The sequence below is a fragment of the Chinchilla lanigera genome, unplaced genomic scaffold, assembly GCF_000276665.1.
Source record: "Chinchilla lanigera isolate Chin_1 unplaced genomic scaffold, ChiLan1.0 scaffold00012, whole genome shotgun sequence".
Taxonomy (NCBI): Eukaryota; Metazoa; Chordata; class Mammalia; order Rodentia; family Chinchillidae; genus Chinchilla; species Chinchilla lanigera.
The window spans coordinates 27341243-27362164 of NW_004955413.1; the positions used below are offsets into that span (position 1 = coordinate 27341243).

The 20922-nt window shown below is 58.2% G+C and overlaps 2 protein-coding genes across 8 annotated transcripts; both read right to left on the reverse strand.

The window, feature by feature from the left end:
- Positions 1–734: 734 nt before the first annotated feature.
- Positions 735–2767, reverse strand: Tnfrsf13c (tumor necrosis factor receptor superfamily, member 13C). 3 transcript variants are annotated; one of them, XM_005379377.2, is made up of 3 exons: positions 2026–2763; positions 1571–1786; positions 735–1251 (listed from the first exon to the last, which is right to left on the reverse strand). In XM_005379377.2, exons 1-3 carry the CDS (start codon positions 2315–2317, stop codon positions 1070–1072), a joined length of 690 nt encoding a protein of 229 aa, XP_005379434.1. In that variant the 5' UTR covers positions 2318–2763; the 3' UTR covers positions 735–1069. The 3 variants fall into 3 exon arrangements, with proteins under 3 accessions (XP_005379434.1, XP_005379433.1, XP_013366817.1); XM_005379376.2 differs by having other exon boundaries at positions 1571–1789; positions 2026–2560; XM_013511363.1 differs by having other exon boundaries at positions 1118–1251; positions 1571–1814; positions 2026–2767.
- Positions 2768–8040: 5273 nt separating this feature from the next.
- Positions 8041–18810, reverse strand: Cenpm (centromere protein M). 5 transcript variants are annotated; one of them, XM_005379379.2, is made up of 6 exons: positions 18671–18810; positions 18116–18195; positions 16639–16731; positions 14352–14431; positions 13458–13549; positions 8041–10123 (listed from the first exon to the last, which is right to left on the reverse strand). In XM_005379379.2, exons 1-6 carry the CDS (start codon positions 18725–18727, stop codon positions 9983–9985), a joined length of 543 nt encoding a protein of 180 aa, XP_005379436.1. In that variant the 5' UTR covers positions 18728–18810; the 3' UTR covers positions 8041–9982. The 5 variants fall into 5 exon arrangements, with proteins under 5 accessions (XP_005379436.1, XP_005379438.1, XP_005379439.1 ...); XM_005379381.2 differs by lacking the exon at positions 18671–18810 and adding an exon at positions 18376–18435; XM_005379382.2 differs by lacking the exon at positions 18671–18810 and adding an exon at positions 18343–18425.
- Positions 18811–20922: the final 2112 nt, after the last annotated feature.

Here is a 20922-nt window from a genome sequence, read left to right on the forward strand (position 1 = left end):
TGTATTAGTCTCTATGTTTACTGTAACAAACTCTCTGGCAGTGGTTAACTTTATAAAGAAAAGACTTTTTTTTTTTGTCTTTTTGAGACAGGGTCTCATTACACAGTTCAGGCTGGCCTTGAGCTCACTTTGTAGCGGAGCCTGGCCTTGAACTTGCAACAATCCTCCTGCCTCAGCCTCCTGAGTGCTGGGATTACAGGCAGGTACCACCACGCCCAGTTAGGAAAGACCTCTTTCTCTCCATCTCTTTTTGCAGTGCTAGGGATCAAACCTAGTGGTGCTCTACCACAGAGCTCCATCCCATCCCTATTTATTTTTCTTTCCTTCTGTTTTTTTTTTTTTTTTTGTATAGCAGGAATCAAACTTGGGACCTTGTGCTTGCCAGGCAGGCACTTGTACCACTGAGCTATATCCCTGGCTTATTTATTTTTCATCCCATCCCTATTTATTTTTTATTTTGAGACAAGGTCTCATTAAGTTGCATAGGTAGGTCTAGAACTTGTGATCCTCCTGCCTCAGCCTCCCAAGTAGTTGGGATTACAGCCCTGGCTGCACTTTCTTTATTTAGCTCACGGTTGAAGAGGTTCAGGGTCCACCTCCAGGGATGACCTTGCTGGCCGAGTCTCAGGGTGGCATCATCTTTGGTCTCTCTCCTTGTAAAGCCACCTGTGTGCAGTCCTGGTCATTGCCCTGGTCACCGTGCGGAGACGCCACCTCTGAACACTGCAGTCAGGTCACGTTTTCACCCTTTTAATACAGCACAATGGGGACAAAACCTGGCCCGTGAAGCCTCGGGGTGCGTACTCAGCCGCGTCCAAACCAGAGCACAGCGGGCCACTGGAAAGCCCAGGGGCTCAGACGCAGTCTGTGAGGCCGTGCAGTCCTGAGCTGGAAGCTAACAGCAAGCTGCCTGGCCGGCTGCACACCATGGCCCGAGATGTCTGTGGCTGGGAGCAGCCCGGTTCCCAGCCAGAGGGCCGCTGGGCCTGGGGTGAGGCTCTGAATCGTTTCCAAGCCCCAGGTCGGAGGCCTGGAAGCAGGGCGAGGTCCTCTCCTGTTCCCTCCATGGCTACTGCTGCTCGGGGCCGGCTGTCTTGGTGGTGACCAACTGGGTGGGGCCCAGCTCGGTGGCGGGGACGGGGACGCTGTGGCTAGGCGGGGTGGTGGCTGGGTCCTCTCCAGGGGCAGGGCAGACGGGAGCTGAGGTGTCAGGGGTTCCCGAGGAGGGGATGTAGACGTTTTCCAGGGGTTCTAGCGTCAGGGGACAGAGAAGGTCAGGAGACCCAGGCTCCCCGGCTCCTTGTTCTAGAAGCTTCCTTCTGAGGGACTGCCCCGGGGATGGAGCTGGGAGGGGCGGCCCGGGACAGGTCCTCAGGACAGGAAGTGCTGAGTGCAGGGGCCTGGCCAGGGGGCTTGGGGCGCGGGGAGGGGGAAGAGGTGGGAAGCCCATCAGGGTACCCCACAGAGCCTCCTAGGGACCTGAGGCTCACCCTATTCCCCAAAGGCCAGGACCCCCTAAAGGCCAGCGCCCCCAGGCCAGTGCCTCCGGGTTCCCCTACATGAGACTCACCCTCCTGGTTCCTTTCTAGAGCCTCCAGGGTCCTGCGCTGCCGCCACTTCCAGCTCACCAGGGCCACCAGGACCAGGGCCAGGAGCAGCGCCAGGCCCAGCAACGTGGGGATCCCGAAGAGCAGCCCGGGCAGGGGCAGCATGGGCTGCGGGGCCCCGGGGCCCACCGACTCCTGTGGCTGCAGCGCCGTCCCAGGCGCCTGGCTGCTCGCCCCTGCTGCTGGCGGAGGGGACAGGGCGGGAGGCTGGTGGGCGGAGGGCAGAAATGACCGAGGGCCGCAGGAGGGACAGCGGGTGGTGTGGACAGGGCAGGGGAGAGGGGTGGTGAGACCACGTGGTGACCACTGGACCTCGGGGCCCCCGTCACCCCGGGGCCTGGCCAGGTCGGCATAATGGGGACCCCACGGCAGGACTTCCTTCCCGGGCCACCCTGCTGTGTGGCAGTGTCCCCCTTACCAGCTCTAGGCTCGGGCGTGCGGAGCAGCCTGCAGGCCACGCAGTGGCGGACCAGCTGGTCGAAGCACTCGGCCTGGACGCAGCGCGTGGGCCCCGGCCCGCTCACGCCCTTCAGGCTCCTGGCCCCCGGCCCCATGGTGCTGGGGTGCCACACGCACAGCTGGGCTCCAAGTCTCCTGGCCCAGGAGGAAGCCGGGCGCCCCGCCCTGCCACTGGGTGGGACCGCTGAGGTAGGACCTGTGCCACTGGGCCCTGCGCCCCAGGCCTTCTCTTTCACTTGTGGTTCCCCCATCCAACCACTCAACCGTCACCCCAGACGCCAGCTGGGCGGGCGCTCCATGGGGCACCAGGCTGCGCTGGGGGTCAGGCCAGAGCCTGATCTTGGGTCACACGGACTCAGTGTGGGCTCTGCTCTGCTAGGGTCGCTCGTGGCCCCGGAGCTCCCTCCACCCCCAGCCCCTCTGCCTCCTTCTCTGCCCTTCCCAGAGCTGGTCCAGAGCTGTCCAGAACATCAAACATCTCAACAATAACAACCCAAACAAACAAACAAAAACAAAAGCCAGGTGTGGTGGTGCACGCCTGTAATCACAGCACTGGCAAGGCTGAGGCAGGAGGATTGCCATGAGTTAGACGCCAACCTGCAGTACGTAGTGAGATCCCGTCTCAAAAACAAAAAACAACAAAAAATCTCCAAACTGGCTGTGGGCATACAATCCCAGCCACTCTGGGAGGCTGAGGTAGGAAGATTATTGCAAGTTTGAGCCCAGCTTGGGCAACAGTGATTTAGTAAGCCCCGTTTCAAAATAAAAAAATAAAAAAGGTCTGGGGATGTAGCTCAGTGAAAGGCCCTGGGTTTAACCCACCAAAACTGATGTCAACACGGCTGGGGATTTAGCTCAGCGGCACAGCACCTGCCTGGCAAGTGCAAGGTTGTGAGTTCGATTCCCAGTACTGGGAAAACAAAAAAAACTGATGTCAACACCATCACCACCACAACCACCACTGCAGCTCCTAAGTGACTGCTCAGTGTCCCCTGCACTGTGCTGGCCAGGGAGGGAGGGAGGCAGACAGTGCCCCCACCTGCCTCAGCCTCATCTCCTTGCAGCTAGGAGCAGCAACACTCCCCGTGGCCCCGCCCTCTTTCCCTGACCCCTCTAGCAGCAGTGAGAGCAAGCAGCCAGGAGCCCCTGTTTCCTGTGTAGGTCCCAGGGAGGAGCAGGCGGGCTTCCCGGAGGAGGCGGTGAAGCTGAGCTAGGTTGTGGGAGCATAGCAGGGGCCGGGGCCCAAACAGGGAGACCAGCAGAGCCGGGAGCATGATGCGCGCCTCAGGCAGACTCCAGCTAGGGACTCCGGGAGCCCTGTGGGGCTTGGGGCAGGGAGTGTCCCGCTAGGGTGTAAGATCCACCAAGAAGCAAGGAACCTATGCCGCTGCCAACTCGTCTCCAGGGCTGTGTGTGTGTCCCCGTACCCCCCATCTCTCGCACACTCTCCCTCAGTCTGAGGACATGTGCATCCCTTCCCCAGGGCAAGGCCTCAGCCCGGGGGACCATGCAGACCCCGAGCACTCAGGGCTGGGGACCCAGGCAGAGGGAGAAGTGACTGTTTAGGGGCTGGATGGGAGCTTGGGGACGAGGGACACCACAGTGGCTGCCCAGGATCGGGAAACAGGCCGCCAGGCTGGTGTGTCAATGGTGGGAGCCCCGGGGTGGGGGTGAGCACGCGGCTGCCCCCTGCTCGGCGGCACAGAGCGAATGGAGTCGGGAATCGGGACCGCTCCCGGGAGCCACAAGCCACAGGCGGACAGAACAGTGACAGGCCGGGTGCTGTGGCCCAGGCAGGGACAACGCGGCAGCTCCTCAGTGCAGGAGCGAGGCTGGCCCGCAGATTCTGCCCGAAGAGGCCGGGATTCCTGTGGACCCCCGGGGCCACGCGGTGGGCCGGGCACTGCCTCCCCACCGCTGCCCACGGCCCAGCGCTCAGCAGGAAGGTGTAGGCGGCTGCAAAGGAGAAGTGGGGGCAGGCGGAGGTGGGAGTGAGGGTGGGGGCGGGCGGGGAGCCAGGGCAGGGATGGCCCTTCTGGGACAGAGGACGGGGCTACAACCCGCACCCAGCTCTGTCACCGCTCCGCACTGCACTCCTTAGGGACAGAGCCCCACACGGCAGGTGTCCCATGCAGCCCGTGTGTCGGGCAGGGACTGAGCGGCTGGGGCTCAGGGAACCCAGGCATGGAGACCTGTCCCCAGGAGGGGTGGCACGGCGGGGCTGGCGCTGGTACCTCACGAGCTGCCCCGAGGTCGCCAGCCACATGGGGCCTCATCCCACGGCAGGATGACAGTGGCCAGCTGCGGGGCTGCTCAGCTGCCTCCAGCCCCTCAGGCCCCAGGCGACACGGGCGCTGTCTCAGTCCCTCACCTTACACAGGGAGGCCCGGATCTGTCGCCCGACTCACATTTACCGAGCACCTCCTATGTGCCTGCAGAGCCAGGGGCCAGGGGCCAAGCTGGGAGAGCAAAAGGCTGATGGGATTCCTCTGTCAGGTGCCTGACCCTGGCTGAACCTCTGCACTTCGGCCTCTAAGTGCGGGTGGGGCAGGCCTTGAATCCGCTTGGATGACGTAGTGGTTAAGAACATAAATTTTGCTAATGCAGGAAATGTTAGGTTACACCTCAACATATTCTTTTTCTTTTCTTTTTTTGTCTTTTTGAGACAGGGTCTCACTATGCAGTTCAGGCTGGCCTTGAGCTCACTTTGTAGCCCAGGCTGGTCTGGAATTCACAACAATCCTCCTGCCTCAGCCTCCTGAGCACTGGGATTACAGGCGTGCGCCACCACGCCCAGCGAACATATTCTTTTTCATAGCTCCCCTCCCCTCTCTTTGAGACAGGGTCTTGCTAGCTCAGGTCCAGGCTGGCCTAAGATGAGATCCTCCTCACTCAGCCTCCCAGGTTCTGGGATTACCAGCGTGTGCCACAGTGCCTGTCTTACATCAAGCTTATTAATTTTGTTTTCAGTACTAGGGATTGAACCCAGTCCCTCCATGCTAGTCAAGTGCTCTACCACTGAGCTACATCCCTAGCCCTTTTTAATTTGGGGACAGATGTGTGGTACTGCTGCAAGTTGATTACTTTTTTCACTGAAGTCTTGCACATAAACTATTATCTGCTTACTGTAAAGGACGGAACTCAGGCACAGGCAGGTGGAGGATGCATAGGGAGAGGTATGTGGGAGGGATGTGGAGTTTCTACACCCTCTCCAGGTGAGTGTGCCATCAGGGGCCACCCTCCCAAGCCCTCATGCGCCCACCAACCTGGAAGCTCTTCTGGGTCACTCTGACTCTGAGAGATGACCAAGGGGGAAAAGTTAGTTTCTGAAATCAGTGTAGCAATTTTTCCTTGTTTTGCTAAAGAACTGCTAAATGGAACTCCTGTGCTCAAGTGATTCCCCTGCCTCAGCCTCCAAAGGAGCTGAGACTGCAGGCAAGCACCACGCCCAGCCCTTTAGTTTTTACTTCAAATGCTGGTATGACCTCAGTGCATTCTTGAGTGTGAAACCCCTTCTATGCGAATCTGTCTTGTTCTTCACTTTTCATTCACTGAATACTTTTTTTAACAAGATGATTCAATTGGGGTCTGTCAGGGAGGATACTGCCTTTCATATTTGCCCCACAAAATTCCCCCAGGCTTGGGGGGAGGTGATGGGCTTTCCCAGGATGACCCAGCAGATACCAGGGGGTGTGGGCAGGGCCTGTGCCCTTCAGGTGTGGGGACAGGGCGGGGGAAGTGGGGCCACTCTGCACCTATGGGACAAGCCTAGGTTGGGGGTGTAGCCCCTGGGGGCAGAGGCCCAGCGCCCCCCCCCCCCACTGGATGTGAAACTGCGCGGAAGCCTGGGATGCGCTCCAAACTTCAAATTGAGCTTTAGTCATAATTAGGGCAGTAATGGCTGAGCGCGTTCTCACGAAAAGCCCAGAAGGCTCGGGTAGGAAGGGGTGGTGCCCTGTGGTCCCCAGGGAGCCTCTGTGGCAGCCGTTCCTCCCCTGGTTTAGGCCTTTATAATGTGGAGGAGGCGACAGAGCCGGCAACAGGGGTGGGCTTGGCGTTTTGGCACAGCGTCATCGCTGGGCACTCCTCGGGCCCTGCAGAGTGACACCCCAATCCTGCTGTGCAGACTCCCTCTGCCTGGCTTCTGCGCTGAGCTCTAACAAGGGCCTGCCTCCGTCCTCAGACTCGAGAGCAGCAGGCACGCGTGGCAGGGTGTGCATGCCCTCCTCCTGGTCCTCTGCAGGGCTCCCTGCTGGGCAGCCCCAGCATTCCGAACATGGCCCTGGGGAGGCCAAGAGCCCTTCCCCTTCCTGTGAGGCTGGCCAGGAGACCACGTCCCTGTGGGATGGGGTCACACCTCCTGGGGGCCACACAGCAGGTGTGCTGGCTGGAGGCGGCCAGGGACAGGTGGCAGGATGCAGGATGGAGTAGGAACCTCCCCGGGCCCTGCCCTCAGGCGGCACAAAGGGGACAAGGAGCCACTGGCTCTGGGCCTCCTGCAGGCTCTGGCCCTTGTGAATGCACAGCTGCCCCGTGGGCAGACACCTCTGATCCACCAAATGCTAAGTGAGCACCTACTACACACCAGGCGGTCAGGTTCTGGGCAGCAACAGGGAAGCAGAGGCAAAGCCCAAGCAAAAAGAATCTAGCAGGCAGGGGGTGAGATGTGCAGGGAGAGGGCGGCATTCAGAAAGGAAGGTGGCAGTAATTAGGAGTTATATTTAGACAGAGGAGCCAGAGAGGGCCCGGACAGAAGGCGACCCTGGAACAGAGGGACAGTGTGACTGATCCACTGCACAGCGACCAGAACAGGGCCCGCGCGGCCATTCCTCCCGCATGAGGAAGGGAAGCCAGGAGTCGGGTAGGGACAGGCCAGCCGGTCTCTGGGCCTGGAGTCCCCTACCTGTGGATCCGGTCTGGCTGTGGACAGGGCCGAAGTGGGGGCAGTCCAGTCCCAGGAACCTGTGCCCCTCAGAGAGCAGGGCCATTATGCCCCACAACACTGGCCCCTCCTGGGTGGCCTCTAGCATCTCCTTGTCCTGAGAGGTGGCCCCTCTGCAGATACAGGGTCCTGGACACGGCCACCCACTGTCCCTCCTGGAGCTGGTCCTCAGCAGCCCTCGGTGCCCGGGCCACACAGAGCTGAGCTGGGGGCACAGGGCTGGCAGCCGCTGCGCGCTCTCCACCTTTTCTGGCCGGGAGGGGGGGTGGTGGAGGGGAGGGGGCTGCCCCAGCTGGCGCCTTCCAGACAGGGTCGGGCGTGGGGCCCTGGAAGGCCCCGCCGCCCGTGTGCCGTCTCAGGGCCGCGCGGGGCTCACCGCACCGGAACCAGCCAGGCTACGTCTGCGGAGGGTGCACACAGGGTCAGGCTCTTTCCAGTCTCAGCCCCGCGGGAGCCCGAGAGGTGCAGCAGGTGGGGCTTGGGGGGAAGTGCCTGGCCCAGGTCACAGTGGGACTCCGGGGCCGGCTCCTTTCCCAGCACCACTTCCTCTGTGGCCAGGTGCTGGCCTCCGCCCCCGGGGCAGCAGATTCCCAGCGCTGCGCTGCAGGGCACCCTCCTCCCTGGGGCCTGGGCCTCCAAGGACAGGCGATGGCACCAGACCGGGCCCTCTCACAGACAGCGCGAGTTCCCTGGGTGGGCTCAGGGCCTTAAGAGGGACAAACCAACCTGTGGCCTCAAGCAAGGCCTGCCTGAGCACCGGACGTCTCACCCAGACCACACAGCTCCTGAAGGCAGGGACCCGGTGGCTTCCAGGCCCAGCAGAGGACGCATCTCCCAGGCCCTCAGGCTGCCGTGCACTCAGATCCGTGACCCAAGGTCCTTGCTCACCCTGAAAAACTGCCTCCAGGCTGGGCTTGGTAGTGCACGCCTGTAATCCCAGTACTGAGGAGGCTGAGGCAGGGGAATTACTATGAGTGTTAGGCCAGCCTGAACTACTGTCAAATAATCAAGAAAATAAAAACCTGCTTCCAATCAGCAAGACCCGTTCTATGCAAGAGAGCAGGTGACCCCCGAGGCCAGCCTCCCACTCCCTTCCACCAGAGCCCCAGGTGCGACTCCAGGCATGTACTACGCACAGGGACGAGTCCCCTTACCCTCCTCAGGCTCCTCCAGGACACTGCCCCGGGCCCGGGGGGCAGGAAGCAACCACTCTGTCCATCCATCCCTAGCCTTCGGGGGACAGCAGGTGTGAGGGCACCTGTCACCCACACGTTACTCGGCTCTGCCGTGAGGCGGCCTCGCAGTTCCTGACATGCCAAGCTCAGCAGGGAGCTGGCAGCGGCGACATGTTGAGTTCCCCCAGCATTTGGAAGGCTCCCAGGTCCTCACTGGAGAATGCCATGCCATTTCTCTTGTTAAATGGCGCCAGGTGGCACAGAAAATGTGGCACAGGCACCTGGGGCGAAAGGTGTGGCCCACGCTGGCTGGGGCAGGCGCTGGGCTGTGGGAAGGCCTCGTGTCTGCAGCACGGGTGACGTGTCCGGGAGAGGGAGCCAGCGGTGTCCACGCAGCGTCCTCCCCCGCCGTCCCCACAGGCCCGGCCCACCCCGCGGCCCGCACACACTGAGGAGGCCAGGGATGCTGCGTCCCCAGGCCCTGTAAGAAGGCCACCTTCTGGGCCTCCCTCCTGCCTTCAGGGATGCTGTTCCACCTGTGTCCCCAGCTCAGGCCTGCCCAGCAGGGACGCCACACTAGTCAACAGACGCGCACGGTCACCGGGCTGGCTCCACTGCACCTGGCCCCGTGACGGCAGCCACACCCCCGATGACAAGAGTCTCAGTTTCATGAACTGTGAAATGGAGACACTGGTGACCTCACAGGTCTGCGGGGGAAGCAGCGGCTGCTGTGAGAAGAGCTTGGCGAAGCGTGGCGTGCCTGCGAATGTCAGGTGACATGTGGGGCCCCGACCAGAATCCACACGGCTGAGGTCCTCGGCGGGGCCCAGGGGCTGCCTCACAGCTGGCCAGGTATGAACAAGGCCTCGCTGCACACAGGCGACAGGGGTGGCCGGAGCCAGGTGCCTCCTGGCCCTGGCAAGGGTTAGAAGCTGGCCCATCCTCCAGAGAAGAGCAGGAGCCCGTGCGCCAGTGACACTGGTGACACCAGAGCACAGGCTGCGCAGACAGGGTGTCCAGCAGGGCTGGCCTGGGGCTGAGGGCAGGCGAGGCGGGCAGGAAGCACCCGGCTCTCACGGGAGGCCCCTCCTGCCAGGCTGCCCCTCAGCCCCGAGCTCTGTGCGTCCCTGTGCTCCCTCTCCCTGGGGCAGGGGGGCTTTGGCTTCGATGACAGGGTTTCCTGGGCCCCGCCCCAGCACTTCCACAAACATCTGAGCAGAGGCAGAAGGCAGCAGTGGTCTCCGTGTGATCTCTCCCTGCAACCCAGGGCGTCCAGCCAGCTTCTGCGGCCTCACACACCCCACCGTGGCGGCGCGATTCCCGGCTCTAAGCTGAACTCTGCGAGATTTCATACAAGGCTTGTTCTCCAGGCACCTCCCACTCGTGCGCCGAGATCAACCATGCAGACACACGCCTGGGGGTACGCAGCCGCCACTTCACTCAACCCTTGCCATGCGCCTTGGGGGGCAGACCGTCTCTACTCATGCCTGGGGAAACTGAGGCTCCCAGGGGCAACAGCCAGGTTCCCAGGAAGAGCAGGGCCAGGCTGTGGGGTCCCACTCGGCTCACGGAATCCATAGCCCGCCCTCCCCAACTGTTCTGAGTCAGTTTCCTCGGCTGCCAAGTCAGAGTAGTGGATGAGACCAGTGATTTTCAGACCGTTTTTAGCCACTGGCTTTGTTCTCGTGAAATCTTAAGTGGCGACGGGTGTGTCACATGACGAGGACACAGGGCTGGCGGATGGGCGGGCTGGCCGGGCCTCCGTGCCCGCCTGCCCTCACCAGCAGCGGCGCGGGCCCTCACAGCTCCTCCGGCGGGGGGCTCTCGGAGCTCCGCAGCAGGGACAGCAGGTTCAGCGCCGAGACGCCAGGCACGTGGCCGGCACAGACCTGCAGCATGCGCACCAGGCGCTGCGCCAGACTGGCCCGGAAGGTGTCCACCTGCGGGAAAGGCGGGGAGGCCGTGAGCTGGCGGTGCCGGGGTCACACCTCACCGCACAGTGTCCCGCCCCGGGGCTTGGGGCAGCCGAGGGCTAGGGAGGGCGAGACAGACGCCAGCTCGCACCCTACCACTTCACCCACGGCCTCCTTGGCTCAACATCCAGTGGGGACTTCTCGGTCCACACTGCAGTGAGTCACCGAAATGTGACATGGCCGCTCACGCGCCTGTGAAATGCTCTCTGGCTCCCGCCACCCCACACCTGCGCCCTGCTCCGCCCAGCGCCCAAAGGCCTGGGTTCCAGGGCCTGACCTTCGGACCAACTCCCACGCTGGCTCCCTAGGTGACCCCATTCCCTTCTGTGGCTCTGAAGCCGCCCAACTGCTGACGTCGCACGTCACCGCCGCAGACCTCTCCTCTGAACACTGTGCAGCTGTGGCCCGGCTCCCCCTCCACTGTCGCTGGCCACCTCATTGCAGCACGTCACAGCAGAGGCCCGGCCCGGCCCGGCCCTGCAGTCCTGCGCCTTCCGGTTACCAGGCCAGAAACTGCAACCGTCCTTGACTCATCTTCTTGTCACATCTGGCCCTCGGCACATTCTGTCCCCTCCACCCAGGAAACAGCCAGTGCCGCGCGCCACCCCACGGCCCTCTTCCCCAGCCACCACTGGGCCCGGGCCGCTCTCGCTCCCCCAGGAAGAGCCCCCATCTCCGCCTGCCCCTCCCTGCGCCCCCTCCCCGCAGCGGCCAGTGGGGGTCCCCCTACGACCAAGCTAGCTTCTTCTGTCCCGGGCCCATGTTCCCCAGCAGCTCTAACTTTTCCTCTGATAAAAGCACAACCTTAACCATGACCCCCAGGTCCTCCCATCCCTCCGGCCTTTGCTGGCCGGGCCACAGATGCCCAGGCCTCCCTGCCATGCCCTGGTGACGCCGGCCAAGTTCTGGACCCAGCGGCTGTGTGTTTGCCATTGTTCCTGTGGGCGAGCGTGCTCTGCCACCACGGCCCGGCCTTGAGTTCCTTCAGGTCTGGCTCTCCTCTGAGTTGAGACCCCCAGGCCAGTCTCCACCCTGTCCCGTCACCTCCACCAGCTCTCCTTCACCCCTTCCCCGTCAGCGCTGGGGTTGCACACGTCGGAGGTGCTCTCCCGCTGAGCTATACCTCTTGCTATGGCCCGGGCTGGTCTTACGTCTCTGGGCTCGAATGTGCAGAAGGGACACCTGATCCTTCCACCTCAGCCTCCCAAGAAGCTGGGACTATAGGTGCGCGTCACTGCCCCTGCCACCATTCTCCCTGCTTTGTTCTGCGCTGTGCACCTAGTGCCTGGAATGGCTCACTGCGCAGGCGTGAGGAGGATTTGCTGAATGAATCCTCCTGGCCTAAATTCTATGGCCTTTGCCCCAAAGCCCACCTTCAAGCTGCTGCTGTAGCTGAGGCTCCACAGCTGCCTCCTGCCAGCCAGGCCTCCTCCCACCCACACATCGCCTTGAAACCAGGCCGCAAGCCCACGTCTGACCACGGCCACGACTTCACCCACGGCACACAGGAAGCAATGACTCAACTCCGCACCAGGATTCTGAGGCCCAGAAAACCCTCCCGCTGTTGTGCACATTCCGTGTCTGACTGTCACTTTGTCCCTAGCTTCTGAGCGGACAGGGCCAGTGTCAACGTCACCTGTGTTTCCCGCCAGCAGACCCTGCAATCACCCCCTGGGCTGGCCATTTCCGCCACAGGAAGGCGCGCTCTGGGCAGGACCGCACAGGTCCGTGGAGGGACGAGGGCCCACGCACGGCGGGCTCTCTCAAGGATGCAGGTCCACACCCAGCAGGTATTCCCGCAGCCCCTGCTGCTGGCTGGAGACAGGTCGGGCCTCTGCTTCCTACACAGGTCTTTTCTTGAGACCGTTCTCAGGTTACAAAGGACCCTGCCACGGTGTGGCCTGCCACCTCATGGCCACACACTCAACTGCACCGCTTGCGGCAAGGTCAGCAGGTGCATGGCCACCCACACATGGGCCTAAATCGTGGGGCAGAGACGATTCTTCAGTTAGAGAAAAGAAAACTAAGGCTTGAGGGGAAGGCTGGGGGAGGTGGCTGCTGTGGAGAGGCAGCTGGACAGCGGCTGGCTGGCCCTAACTTATAAGCTCTGACAGTCTCCTCAGGTTTGCTTTGAGCAAAGTCTGGCAGGGGCGGCACTTCAGGTGTGCTGGGACCTCAGGGTTCTGTTTGTAAGATCCACCAGGGTTTTCAAAAATAGCCACCCAATGTGAAAACAAACTGATGAAAACTGGGTGTAGTGGTGCAGGCCCATCATCTCAGCTCTCTGGGACGCTGAGGCAGGAAGATGGTAAGTCAAGACCAGCCTGGACAACTTAGCAACTTGGTGAGACCCCATATCAAAATAAAAAAGTAGCTGGAGATGTGGCTCTGCGTGAAAGCTCAGGGTTCAATCCCCAGTGCTGGAAAAACAAAACAAAACACCCAGACACATTGGTGATGGAGTAGTATGTGCACTTTTATCAGCGTCCTGGGCCAGGGGCGACTAGGGACAGATCTAACAACCAGAAAGCGGCCAAAGCAGTGATGAGCCCTGCTAACCCTAACGTAACCCACAAACACTGCCACTTCCACTGCTAACAGTCATGGACGTTGCTATTCCACACCGTTGTCTAGACCTGCAATGCTCAATTTCACTTAGAGGTTAGTAGGAAAAACAGTATTTTTTTTTTTCATCCAAATTCATGGGTCTTCTGAATGCTGCCCGCAGACCAGGCAGGAGTGAGGGGTGCTGGGCAGACTCAGTTCTCTCTGCGTCACACCACCTTGCTCTGGGAACAGGAGCCAGACCCAGAATACCGGACAGACGGGTCTTTAAAATGAACCTTGCAACTGGTAAACAGATCCCCAAGGAAAGTGAGCAGGCCTGGCACGTGGGTGGGCACGTCCCCCACACAGCTGGCGCCCGCGGAGGACCCTCAGGCTTCGAGCCCAGCCATCACCCGCCCAGCAAGCTCCCGACTGCCTGCTGGTGCCCTGCTCTGGGCCAGGACTGGACAAGCCCTACGGTCCAGGGAGGCCAGGGGACATCAGGCATCCTGACTGTCAAGGAGACAGGCGGACCCATGGTTAATGAAACACAAGGGGCAGCTGGTCTCAGCAAGGCACTGAGATACCAATCCGGGTCCCAAACGTGCACACAAGACTTCCCAAGACTCGGGCCAGCGAGCAGAAGAGCCCGGATCTGTGTCTCTCCCCACATCGGAGCCGCTCACCCGGGCATCCCTGCCGTGCCCTTTCCCCCGCCCGAGTGTCACCCGGCCACGGCGCTCAGCGTCCTCACCTCCAGGTCACAGAAGAGCAGGGGGCTCCGGTAGGTGTGGGCCAGCTTCCCGACTGTGTTCCGGTGCACGCTGCAGTGGCTGTCCCGCCCGGCTGCGAAGAGGCACGAGAGCTGCAGGCTGCGCCTAGGGGCCCTGGGCAAAGCAGTCGCCGCCCCCTCACGGTGGGCTTTCTTACTAGTCCTGTCTGCATCTTTTCCGGGCGGTCCAGACCATCAACTAGCAAATAAAGCTGAACAGGCTTACAGAGTGGTCTGTAAACACACAAGACTCATTGTGAAACGGAACAGGAAGGGCTCTGGCCGCACTTTTTATTCACCAGTGTCTACTGCGAAGAATGCAAGGGGTCCTCCCTTCAAGCTTACAGTTTAGCCCGAGAGGCAGACAGGTCCACGTGTCATGTCCCAGGGGCCAATGGGGACACGAGCTGAGTGTTGCGGTGTTCGTAGGGTTAGTGAGACAAAGGGAACGAAGCACTGGAGAGGAGCTGCTCGGGCTCTCCCTGGTTAGCCACAGGGCCTTGGGCAAATCTCTTAACCTCATGACCAGTTTCCTCAGTTATAAAACTGAGCTGCTACCTGCCCCAGAGGACAATAATATAAAAAGACAAAGAAACTACAAACTGAGTCTGGCACAGTGAGAGCTCAAGCAGGGCTGGTTGTCACCATTTCCGCCGCCAAAGCACAACAGACCAAGACCAAGCGCAATCGGGGTGACACTACACAACCGACGCAGAGGCCAGAGAGCAAAGCCTGTTGCAGAGAAGTTGGCATTTGACTCTGAAAGCTGCAGGCCCGAGGAGCAGCGGTTACAGCTCACACCGGCAAGCCCAGGTCCTGTGTCACCCAGGCCGCAGCGCTCCCTCGGGGGCAGCAGATGAGGAGGGGCACACTTACCACCCGTGGCCAGGAAGCACACCTTGCCCAGGAAGAAGCTGGCGTCCACGTGGCGCAGGGACTCCTCCACGTTCTGCAGGCTGCGGGCCGTGCGAGAAAACAAACCAGAGGACAGAACCTCACAACAGAGACAGAAGCCCCTGCTGCCCGATCCCAGAGGGCAGAGAATAAGAGGGTCACAGAAACACCCCAGGAGGAATGCTGTCCTTTAATCAAAAGAAAATAAAAAAACCAAACTATTTTCAATCACAAAGTGACTCATGCTTGTAAAATAATCAAATAGTAAATATAGGGGCAAACATAGAAAGTAATCATCCCCTCTCCCCGCGCCACTCCTCACGCCCAACTCCCCAGAGGAAACAGTCTGGGCTGTGGCTCCTAGAACTTCTTGCGTATGCAAAGATAGCGGGTTGTGTTAGCATCTACCTTTTGGGTACCACAAGAACCCGGTCAAACTCCTCAGCTTGGGCCAGGGATATAGCTCAGCGGCACAAGTGCCTGCCCGGCAAGTGCAAGGTCCTGAGTTCAATTCCCGGTACCAAAAAACAAAACAAAACAAAAACGCCGGGCCTGGTGGCGCATGCCTGTAATCCCAGCACTTGGGAGGCTGAGGCAGGGTGACTGTTGTGAGGTCAAGACCAGCCTGGGCTACAAAGTGAGCTCAAGGCCAACCTGAACTACAAAGCAAGATCCTGTCTCAAAAAGACAAAAACAAACAAACTCCTTAGCATTGCAGAAATTTGGAGGGGGTTTCACAGTGTTCCCCAGGGCTGGGTGTATTAAAATTTAACTCCCAGGATGCAGTCGGTATTAAGAAGGTGGAGAGGTTACTGGTTTAAGGGCGGGGCTTTGGGGGTGTTTAGGAGGAGACAAGCTCCTCTTTGAGTCCTGGGGCTTCCACAGGGAGAAGAGACACACACAGTGCTCTTCCTCTCACCATGGCCTGCACACTGTCAGCAAGACGGCCATTACCAAATGCAGCCCCTTGACCTGCTACCTCCACAACTGTGAGGCAACCCCCTTTTCTTTTTTGCAGTACTGAGGATTGAACCCTGGGCCATAGTGCTGAGCTACATCAACAGGTCTTTAAAAAAAAAAGAAATCTTAAAATTTGAGACAAGGTCTTGCTAAGTTCTTAAGTTGTCCAGGGTTGGCTTGAATTTGAGCTCCTCCTGCCTTAGCCTCCCAGAGTGCTGATACTGCTGGCACATACCACCTCTCTTCTCTATAAAGTAGCCTGCCTCTGATATTTCATTACAGTAATGCAAAACTAACTAGTATAAGTACACAGAAATCTGTCACAACCTTCAGAATGAATATACAACTACTATAATTTATTTTCCCAGTGATGAGTATTTAAGTGGCCTTCAATTTTTCACTATTACAAGGCAATCACCACAGATCTCAGCTCTTTCTCTTCTTCCCACTCTAACTAGTTAACTAGTGGGAGTGCTGAGGTCTAGAGCCAATCCTGATGCCACATGCATCTGCTGTCTCCATGCTCCATGGTTCCTGGTGTCTCCCTCATAGTCATCCCTCAGCCCCCAAGCCATCTGCAATGGTCTCCACCGGCCCTGAGCCCTGCCTAACCTGACTCAGCGGCCCTGGAGGGACTCATGCCTGTCCTCACCTGTCTAAGTCCTTTTCTTTAGGGGCTCCACTCTGCTGTCGCCTTACTTGAAGTCTGCCCTGACCTCCTACCCCTAAGACCTGAATGTCACAGGTCCTGGGCTCCCGCTGTCCAACACTGCCTTCCTTCACAGTCCGCACCCAGGGACTCCGCCTGTCCACCCCAAGTCCAGCTTCCCTGGTGGATGTGGACACCTTGAGGACAGGGGTCTGTTTTGCTCATTTCTGTGACTGCTATATGGTGTAAGAGTCAGTCTCTGAGAGTGTTAAACTGAGTCTGGAGTGCACACCTGTAATCCCAGCACCCTGGGGGCTGAGAGAGGAGTGTGAGCTGGAGCCCAGCCTGGGCAACTTCTTGAGACCCTGGCTCAAAATAAAGAAGGAAAGAGCTGGGGATGTAGCTTAGTGCAAGGGTCCCAGGTTCAGTCCCCAGTACCACAGGCAGAGAAAGCAGTGGGGGGAGAGAGAGAGAGAGAGATTCTTAATTAAATGAACAGATGACACTGCTGAGATCTGTTGGTGTCTTTTAAACGTCCACATTGGCCACTGGCTCCTCCCTCTTCACCCTTGAGGTCCACTGCAGGGAGCCTCTCACGGCCTTCCCTTCCTCCCCTCACAAGGGAGGCCCGTCCCAGCACTCTCCCAAGCCGGCCCTCACCTGTACTTGCTGTGAAGGTTAATCACAAACACGACCAGGTCAATGCGGGGTCGAGTCACACTAGAGGGCAGAGGGAGGGACTTCGCCAAGTGGCTGAAAAACAAGCAAGTGCAGGTCTAAAGCTACAGGCCCACTCACAGTGACCTTCACATGCCACCCTCCACAGGAGAAGACACTGCCATGAATGCTAGGCAAGGGCCGGCCACTGAGCTACACCGTCAGCACAGAAGGCTTTCCTTACCGCCTCTACTTCTGCCCATATCCCCAAGTTCCTAGTAGGGTACCCACCTCCACCTTTCCCAGGCTATAATTAATATCAAAAAGTGCAATAACTATAAAGGATTCAAAAACGCACAACCCCCAAAAGTCTAGACACCTAGAAATTACTATTAGCATTAGATATTTTTCTAAATACTTTTCTAAACACTTCTTCACGTACATAATGTACACACACTCAGATAATAACTATAGGATAACAGCATGACTTTAATTTGAATGGAACAGAAGCAAAATAAGGTAGAACTGAAAAAAGTGGATGAACTGTGGATAAACTTTTATTTTATTCTTTTCTTCCTTTTGGCAGTACTGAGGATTAAATCCAGAGCCTTACATATGCTAGGCAAGCAACTGCTCTGCCACTGAGCTATAACCCCAACCCTTTTTATTTTTATTTTGAGAAAGGTTCTTGCTATGTAGTCCAGGCTGCCTTGAACTTGTGGCGATCCTCCTGCCTCAGCTTCCCAAGTGATTACAGGTGTGTGCCACCACAGCCGGTTGTCATCATTACTATTACATCCACTCATGTTTTGCTCTGACTATAACTCTGAGCTCAGCCTGAGGAAGCTGCCACTGTGGCTGGGGGTGGGGGAGGCCCTGGGGAGTTCTTGTTAGCAGCTGTGAAGAGATAACTATTCTTACTCAAAACTACATCTTGTTTTTGCTTCAGGAATGCAGGCAGTTTGATTTTCTTGTTGTTTGTGGGTACTAGGAATTGAATCTTGGGCCTTTGCACTGAGCTACATTCCTGGCTCTTGCATTGAACTTTTACTATTCTGAGACATCGTAAATAACATTCTCTCCATTCAAAAGCTTTCTTGAAGCTGGATGTGGTAGCACAGGCTTGTAACCCCAGCACTCTGACAGGCTGAGGGAGGAGGATCACATGCTCAAGGCTAGCCTGGGAAATTCAGTGAGGCTGTGCCTCAAAATAATAGGGCTGGGGATATAGCTCAGTGCAAAGGCCCTGGGTTCAATCCCCGGTATCGGGTGGGGTGGGGCATTCTTGAATCATTTATATATTTATTGTGACTCAGCCTGGCTATTTAGTCCAGGCTTGCATCAAACTCAGATCCTCCTGCCTCAGCCTTCCGAGTGCTGGGATGACAGGCGTGCACCACCGCTCCCCCCTTGAATCCTACTTCGACAACAATCGACCGATCATCTGCACTGTTCCTCACGCCAGGCCTCGGATACTTACACCCGCAGCTCGGACGCGCAGTCCTCCTTGAGCATCGAGTCCGCCAGCTGCTGCAGGAGCGCATCCTCCGCGCCCACCAGCTGCGGGGCAGAGGAGGCATCAGCTGGAGACCTGGACGGCGCGGTGCCCTTGAGGGCCTAACTGGGGGGGAGGGATCCAGAGGAGGCCCCCGCGAGCACCCTCTCCAGGCGTGTGGGCGCCGCACTCACTCCCCACCCCCGACCTACCCCGGGCAGCCCGGCCCCCGCGGGGAAGGCAACCTGCAGAGGATGGAGCGCGGGACGCGAGAAAACCACCTCGGCCCGCGGGCACCCCGAGCGCCTCCCCGCCTCCACCAATCAGAAGCCGGGAAATCTTCTGCCGCGCAGCTAGGGGTGAGTGCGGCCAGCACCCTCCAAGAGTGGCAGCTTTGATTGGCTCAGAACATAGTTCTCCCGCCCGCCCCACTCTGCCGGAATAGCGCGCGCCGTCCCTTAGCGAGCGCAGACCCCAGGGCGGCTGACGCACAACTAAGGAAGAAAGGCAGACCGGGGTCGCCGGGCCGCAGGCACCTACCAAGATGGTGGCTATATTCAGGCCGGGCAGCTTGTCTAGTGGCCTCAACACGGACATTGTCAGGGATGGCCGAACCGCTTCTCTCCAGGTGCGCGCCAACCTTTCGAACCTCCGGAGCCCCGTTCCGAGTGGTTGCGAGGGCCACGTGACCCTCTTCTGGGCGGGGCTTTTGGGCGGGGGCGGGACCTTCTTAAAGGAACCTCTACCTCCTATTCAAGGGGCGGCCTGGCACTGGCCCAGACTGCATAGGTGCTGGAGGTATTTTTGTACCACGCTTCAGGGAAAGGTTTATTCCTTTCCTTGCATTCACTTATCTCCTTCACAGTAGTCTTTTTTTTTTTTTTGTCTTTTTGAGACAGGGTCTTGCTATGCCGTTCAGCCTGGCCTTGAGCTCACTTTGTGTAGCCCAGGCTGGTCTCAAACTTGCAATGATCCTCCTGCCTCAGCCTCCCGAGTGCTGGGATTACAGGCGTGTGCCACCACGTCCGGCGTTTTGGTTGTCTTGATTCCTTCCAAACCTGCTCCTTGGGACTGGGAATTTAGCTCAGCGGCAAAAGCGCCTGCCTGGCAAGTGCAAGGTCGTGAGTTCGGTTCCCGGTACCGGAGAAAAACAAAACAAAACAAAAAAAACCCAAAAAACCAAACCTGCTCCTTTGTCTTCTCCATCTCAGATGACTCTGTCCTTGTAGTTGTGTGCGGAGGGAAGCTTGCGTGGTTCTTGACTGCTCTTTACACTCCCTATCCAATCTGTGAACAACTCCTTCCGGTTCTAGGGATTGAATTCGGGACGCTGTACTACTGAGCCACACCCCCAACCCTTTTTATTTCTACTTTGAGACACAATCTCACTAATAAGTCGCTCAGGCTGGCCTCGAACTTGTAGTAACCCTGCCTCGGCCTCCGGAATACATGGGATAATGGCTGTGTGCCGCTTCGCCCGGCTCAGTTCCAACATTACATCCAGGAACTGGCCACTTCCTGCCACTTCCACTGCCATGCACAGCCAGGACTAAACTCCTGCCTCTGTCGCCTGGCCCGTTGTAACACCTTGTCACTGACCTTCTGTTGTCATGCAGATCTGCAGGGCTGGCAGCTATTCCTCACACAGGAATCAGAATCTTTTAATATCTATGCATTTATTTATTGAGACAGGGTCTCTCTATATAGCCCAGACTGGCCTTGAAGTCTCAGCAATCCTCCTGCCTCAGCCTCTGTAGTGCTGGGATTACAGGTGTACACCACCAGGCCTGGCTAGAATCCTTTTAAAATGGAGATTAGTGCAGACCTCTTCTCCGATCAAACCCACTGTGACCCCCTTCTCAGTTAGTGTACTGACAGAGGCACAGCATAACCCTGTGTGTCACTAGGCTGTTCCCTATTTAAAACAGTAAGTTCCCCCATACACACTTCCCCCTTTTTTCCTTTTTCTTTTTTGCTATGCAGGGATTGAGCTCAGGGCCTCTTGCATGTTAGGCAAGTACACTACCGCCGAGCTATGCCTGTACCCCTCGGCCCCCTCCGCTGTTTCTGCTCTGTTTTCTCCTTTGCACTAATCTTCATGAGTCATCTTCAAGAGACAAAGGACGTTTATTAATTTATAAAAGTAGCAGCAGTAACTTCATCTTGCGTTACTTCTCCAAGTCTCCCAAGTCTCCCAAGCTCCGCTGGGGACACCTGTGTAGCTAGTGGGTGTCCAGCATTATAGTGAGCGGTAAGCATGCCTGTTCTTTGGCCAGGGTTTGGGACATCATCTCATCCCTGAAGGTCCTTTTCTGCAAACACAAGCCTGAGCAACAGCTTGGGTGAAGAGCTGTCAGGAGCTTGCTTCTGAAGCCTGTCTAGCAAGAGACAGGCAGAGCTGCTCAGGGACCACAGCACGCTGCTTCTCCCGACAGTAGAATTCAGTGCCATCTCTCAACTAGAGTATAAGGTACCTGAGGGCAGCATCTTGGCCAGTCTGTACGTCCAGCACTCGAAAAAGTGCCTGGCACCTATGTTGCTCACTAAGTATGTGTTCAATGCATGGCTTGATTTATATCCGTTCTTAGCAGTCATTCCTTGTTCAGTTCCAGACCCAGCGGCCCACGCTGGAAGCACAGATGAACTGGGAATCACTGATCAACCCCGTGGGGGGGCAGGCGCCCTGGCAATAGTACACTCACTGTTGTGATGAATGGGAGCGCGGAGGCATGCTTCCTGTCCACCCTAAATCCTTCCGACTGCAGGCTGAATCAACTGTCTTGCTCAGAAAG

What these genes read in the sequence shown, in the direction of transcription:
- Cenpm (XM_005379379.2), bottom strand. Translation starts at nt 18,727, where the DNA reads ATGTCCGTGTTGAGGCCACTAGACAAGCTGCCCGGCCTGAATATAGCC. An exon ending in TGCGCGTCCGAGCTGCGGGT is followed by an intron (nt 16,732 to 18,115) that starts GTAAGTATCCGA and finishes CTTGTTTTTCAG; the next exon opens with CCACTTGGCGAAGTCCCTCC. An exon ending in GTGCTTCCTGGCCACGGGTG is followed by an intron (nt 13,550 to 14,351) that starts GTAAGTGTGCCC and finishes GCCTCTTCGCAG; the next exon opens with CCGGGCGGGACAGCCACTGC.
- Tnfrsf13c (XM_005379376.2), bottom strand. Translation starts at nt 2,317, where the DNA reads ATGGGGGAACCACAAGTGAAAGAGAAGGCCTGGGGCGCAGGGCCCAGT. An exon ending in CACGCCCGAGCCTAGAGCTG is followed by an intron (nt 1,790 to 2,025) that starts GTAAGGGGGACA and finishes CCCCTCCGCCAG; the next exon opens with CAGCAGGGGCGAGCAGCCAG. An exon ending in TCTAGAAAGGAACCAGGAGG is followed by an intron (nt 1,252 to 1,570) that starts GTGAGTCTCATG and finishes CCCTGACGCTAG; the next exon opens with AACCCCTGGAAAACGTCTAC.